General features: G+C 45.2%; 1 protein-coding gene across 1 annotated transcript; it reads right to left on the bottom strand.

Moving 5' to 3' along the window:
- Positions 1 to 2,156: 2,156 nt before the first annotated feature.
- On the bottom strand, positions 2,157 to 2,675 carry LOC309804615 (glycine cleavage system H protein, mitochondrial-like; the record flags this gene model as incomplete). Its single annotated transcript, XM_082622031.1, has 1 exon — positions 2,157 to 2,675. One exon carries the CDS (start codon positions 2,673 to 2,675, stop codon positions 2,157 to 2,159), a length of 519 nt encoding a protein of 172 aa, XP_082478157.1.
- Between the last annotated feature and the right edge of the window lie 3,280 nt (positions 2,676 to 5,955).

The raw sequence follows: 5,955 nt of genomic DNA, 5'->3' as shown, positions 1-5,955 counted from the left end.
GACGTGTGATTGATGTGTGATGCCCTGGGGCGGAGCCGCGGTAGGTAAGAGAGGCTGCCCGCACCCTGAGCTTCTGATGCTCTGGTTCTCCCAGGGCTGAGCTCCACTGCCTCCAGCTGAAGGTGCCCAGGGAAAATGGACAGGTGACTCATGAGCTGCTTCACAGAGCTTTCTGCTGGATGAATTTCTCAAAGGCAGGTGCCTAACTCCAGCCAGGGAGTGCCTTCTCCAGAGCTGGACACATGTGCCCCCCATCTGCACAGCTAATCCCCTTTCCAAGCTGGGCTCTGGGGAGGGAGGGCTGGTAGGGATGGCCAGGGCTGGGCAAGTTATAAAAATGTGCCCTTCCTCAAGACACTTCACGTCTACCTGTCAGAAAATTGTCACAATGTTCTGATTATGTATTTATTTATTATAATTTATATACCAATAATAGTCACCTATTTTTTTTAAGTGTAGTCTATCTACTCAACACATTTTTTTTTTTTTTTTTTTTTTTTTGCGGTATGTGGGCCTCTCACTGTTGTGGCCTCTCCCGTTGCGGAGCACAGGCTCCGGACGCACAGGCCCAGTGGCCATGGCTCACGGGCCCAGCCGCTCCGCGGCATGTGGGATCTTCCCAGACCGGGGCACGAACCCGTTTCCCCTGCATCGGCAGGCGGACTCTCAACCACTGCGCCACCAGGGAAGCCCCTCAACACATGTTTTATTTACTTATTGAGTTATTTATTTAGCCGTCCTGCAGGCATGCGGCATCTTAGTTCCCTGACCAGGGATGGAACCTGCACCCTCTGCAGTGGAAGCACGGAGTCTTAACCCCTGGACCACCAGTCTTGTTCTTATTTTAGAGCAAGACACTTGCATTTGCTAGAAAACTGTCAAGATAAATACAAACCTGCACTGTCCACACTTCTGATGGCACCTCCTAGATTTGGTGCCCCCCTCCGCACTCCCCAACCACCCGACAGCTCCTGGAATATCCATCCCGGTGGCTGGTCCCCTCTGTCCCCCAGGAAGCATCCTCTTCCACACTCACTCGCCCCTGCTTAGGGACCAGGAGACCTCACAGACGATGTTCAGAATCCCTTCATGAAACTTCATCAGGAGTCCTTTGTTTCTTAGGTTAATAGCACAAAAATGGGCTACGGTTCCACATTTCTATTTATTTCCACCAGTTGATTGGACTTGGTTCTGCCTGAATAAGAAGGTTTTCTCTCTTGGGCTCCTTGAGAAGAGAAGCCTTGGGGTGCCGTCCTACATCTTCAGAGGACAGACTCCCCGTACATCACCCTCCCAGTACTGAGTGCAACGTGGGTCCTGAGAATGTCCGATGCCCATAATTTACAGCTGTTTTTTCTATTATAAGTAACAATTTAATTCAGGACAAGAGATGTTATTCAAAGACATATAAATAATAGTCTCTACTAAGAAAGTTCACTGTGGTGAGAATAAAGCACTGGGAGATGCAAGATTGGCAAGTGAACACCAAGGCTGGTGGGGCTCGGGGACAATTTTCCCTCTTGAATAAATGAAAAGGAGCATACTGCTACTTTCATTTTTTTAAGAAGTTGAATATTTTATTGTTAAATGGTTTCTTATTTTCCTACAAGGCTGTTGCTTCACTGTACAAAAATAGTACCAGCAAACACAGTATATTGCAAAATTAAGATAGTAATGCTCTTCATTGGACACTATACAACTAACAAACTTTTCTCCACTGCCATTTATTTCCAGTGGGAATATCATTGAGTATTTTGATCCAAATCCAGGGATGGCCGTAAGCAAGTTATAATATTATATAAGGTTAAGATAACAAGGTTATCCTTGAATTACATAATTTTTATAACTAGTTTTACCACAGATAATTTTAGGAATTCTGAATGTTATAACTGGAGACTAGCCTAAAAATCATAGGCTGTTGTGAAAAAGATGCATAGGGTTTATCTGACGTCATTAGGAAGTTAAGGGGTATTTTCTTCAGGCAATATTGTAGCAAGTCATTTCTTTTGCTAAAAGTTGCTTTTAAAAAATCTATCAGCTACTAATTTAAGACAACTGTGCTAGATTAAGTTGTTTCAAACTAGTTTACTTAGGGGTTCCATTTTCACTCAATAGATTTTATGTATTTTTCATGTATTTACTTAGGGGTTCCATTTTCACTCAATAGATTTTATGTATTTTTCATATGCTTCTTCACTCATTAGTTCACCTAGTGCTGAAGGGTTACTCTGTGTCATCTTGATCAGCCAACCATCCTCATAACAAGATTTGTTGACAAGTCCTGGATTTTCTGCTAGAGCTTCATTCATTTCAGTTACTTCTCCTGATAGAGGAGAATGGAGTTCCTTAGCAGCTTTCCCATTTTCCAAAGCACCAAATTCCTCTTGTTTGTTCAATTTTGTCCCAGCTTCAGGCAGCCTACAGTAAACAACATCTCCCAAAGCTTCTTGTGCAAAATTGCTGATTCCCACTGTTCCAACACCGTTTTCTGTTGTTACCCATTCATGTTTGTCTGTGAATTTACGCACTGACAGCAGAGCGGGGCTGGTGCGCAGCGCCCCGCCGGCGCCCACCCTCAGTCCCCAGGGCCACGGCGGGCAGGGCACGTTGGGCACAGAGATGGCGTGCAGGCTGCAGAGCACGGCTGGCACACGCCGTGCCGCTCGCAGCGCCATGTTCGCAGGGCTCACTACTTTCATTTTTATTAGAAAATATGCCTTATAAGAGCTCCCAGTTTTTTTCTTTCAAGCTGTCAACTGAAAAAAAATGCACAACCTAAAAGTTGAGAGTTGTTTAATCCGGTGGACAAAAATGAGGACTTAAGCCGGGGACAAAGAATCTCAGGTCACTCTGAGAGACAAGGTGGGGAGCCAGGTTATAGAGGAGTTTTTGCAGCAAAGACTGGGTAGTGGGAATGTCGAAAGGTTATTGTTAATTAAAGAAAACCAGACATCTCAAGTTAAGGAATTTGGTGCTTTTCTCTGTATGGGGAGATGCAAGAGTCTGGACTCACTGAAATCATTCCTTTGATAAGCACCTCGGATGTCTGGGGCCAGTATCCTGTGCTTTCTCATCCTGAGTCTCCTCAGGGTGCATCTTTGTGGGGTAGCTGCAGTGACTGAGGGCTTGATGGCGGGCATCCTGTTTCTATCCTGAGTTCCCTCAGGGCTCAGGGTCAGGAGACTGTAATGGGATGGCTTAATGGCTGCTACATACTTTGTTTACTGATATGGCAGGCAGCACTTTTGGTTCACATAGTAGAAAACACCCATCCTGCCCTGCAGAGAGGACAGATTCAAGGTCCACTCTCCTCCGCTCGCCTCCCTCCCCTCTCAACAGCCTCCTGACAAGCATTCATTCAGCTCTTGCCAAGTGGCAGGCAGAGCTCAGGCTCAGGTGCTACAGAGATGAATACAGGACAGTTCTCAACCTTGAGGCACTCATTACCTGAGGAGTCAATAAAATAAATTTTTAACACAAGGTGGCTGGTATGTGATACAAATTATGTTCAAGACACGTGTAAGTGGAGGGGGAAATGTCTGATTCTGCAAAGACAGCAGGTAACATTTCACACTAGTCTTTGGCAGAAATAATTCTCATTGTTATCAGCCATTTAATTCTCTTCCTGTGCAACCAGGAGGATGACATTTACCAGCTCCATTTACACAAATGGGGCCCTGAAACTAATTCCAGCCGGTGGGAGGTAGGCAGATATGATAGGTGATACTTCTAGACTGGCCCATAAAATACCTTGCACACCTGATCCTTTCTCCTCTTCTCCTGGAGCAAATCTAGAGCCACGTGTGAGAAATGGCAGCATCTCAAGACAGAGGAGCCACGATTGCTGAGTCACTGCCTGAGGGAGGTGCCCCAACTGGAAAACCTGCATTGGGTATCAAGTGCATGAGAAACTTTTACTTTGTCGAGCCACTGAAATTTGGATGTTGTTTACAACAGCTAGCGTAACTTATTTAACACCATGGAAATTGCTGGGGTTTTTTTTTTTGGCGTTACGCGGGCCTCTCACTGTTGTGGCCTCTCCCATTGTGGAGCCCAGGATCCGGACACGCAGGCTCAGCAGCCATGGCTCACGGGCCTAGCCGCTCCGTAGCATGTGGGATCTTCCCGGACCGGGGCACGAACCTGTGTCCCCTGCATCGGCAGGCGGACTCTCAACCACTGCCCCAGCAGGGAAGCCCGGAAATTGCTGTTTTGCAGTGGACTGTTGGGGTGACAAAAAATAGGTGGCTAGTTTCTTAGCAGTTGGACAAGAGAGGGTGAAGAAACAGCATGCTGGGTGACTGGACATCTATGTGATGTAGTGACAAATCATCTGACCAAAGGGTCACCTGCAGAGGTTTGGAAGGCAGACCCCATCACGATGGGGGTGTACCGGAAAATGGAATGTTAGAAGCGTGTTCTAATTGGACTTGGCTCTGTTTGGGAAGGCGATCCAAGGGAGAGATGAGCTCAGGAAATAGTTGGCTGTTTTTAAGCAGAAAATGAAAGGTAATAGAGAGTCCAGGAATTCAGGAACTTGTAAGGCTGCAAAAGGTAACTGTTTCTAGTCCCCAAACAGTAAAATATGGGAATAAAATGTAATTGAGCTGACTTTTCAGTTTTGGTGAACTTTCTGAGTGAACTAACATGACTTGGGATGAAGGTGTGAGTGAGCGGGTAGACTGCCCCTCAAGCCCAATGGCCTCCAAGAGGCTGCCTCTTTGTGGAGAGAGAGTCACAGGAGTGAGGAGGCCAGAAAACAAAGGAGTCCAGAACAGTGCTTAGGAAAAGTCTTTGGGTGCAGTTATAGGTAGCTGAGAGTGACTGGAGGCAAATATATCAGCATTCACTAAGTTTTTGAGATGATTGCTTTGCCAAGAATACCACGAGGCAGTGAGGTAAACAGGGAAAAGGGGTCTGTCTTTAGGTAAAAAGAAGGTTGAGAGATGGTCAAGATTCAGTGTTCTGGACACCTAGGATCTGATCCTGTCAAACTGGAAGATAGATACATGAGCCTTGATCTTTTCAGAAGGTAATTGGACTATGGATCACCACAAACTTAATTACATGGTGACTCCAATATTAGCTGTTCTTTCAGACATGGTACCTTTACTGGAAAATATGAACAGAGCTCCTGGCATTTGATATGCAGCTATTTATCTGACAAATGCTTTCATTTATTATTTTCCAACTTGCAAGTACCAGAAGAAGTTTGCTTTTACTTGGCAGGGCCAACAATATATCTTCACAGTCTTGCCTTAGCACTGTATTCACTTGTCTTCTCTGCCATAATCTAGTCTGTGGAGAACTTGATTATTTTGATATCCTTCAGAATATCACACTGACACTGCATGTGCCTGGAATTATGCAGACTGGATTTGATCAAGAAATAACAAGTACCTTCAATGCTATCTCAGTCAGCTCAGGCTGCCATAACAAAACACCACACTGGGCAGTTTAAACATCAGAAATTTATTTTCTCACTTCTGCAAGCTACAAGTCCAAGATCAAGGGACCAGCAGGGTTGGTTTCCAGCAAGATCTTTTTCTGGTTTGCAGATGGCTGCCTTTTGCTTGTATCCTCACCCAGCCTCTCCTCTGTGCACACACAGAGAGAGAGTGAGCACTAATGTCTCTTCCTTTTATAAGGACACCAGTCATACAGGATTAGACCCAACCCTTACAACCTCATTTAACCTCAATGGCCTCTTTAAAGACCTCTAACTATAGTAATATTGGGGGTTAGGGCTTCAACATATGAATCTGGGGGACATAATCCAGTGTATAGCAGATGTCATATAAGAACCATGACAGTTAGAGCAGGTGAGATAAATACAAAGAAAATTCATGGGCCCATTACCTTGATAATGTTCCTAGGCCTCTATGGTCTATAGCACATCAGAATACTTTTTGAAGGCTAAAGAAAAGTTGCTGCACACAACTTCTACTTAAAACT

Source organism: Mesoplodon mirus (genome assembly GCF_964341445.2).
Source record: "Mesoplodon mirus genome assembly, chromosome: 5".
NCBI classification, from domain to species: Eukaryota; Metazoa; Chordata; class Mammalia; order Artiodactyla; family Ziphiidae; genus Mesoplodon; species Mesoplodon mirus.
This window is presented reverse-complemented; position numbering and strand designations above follow the sequence as displayed.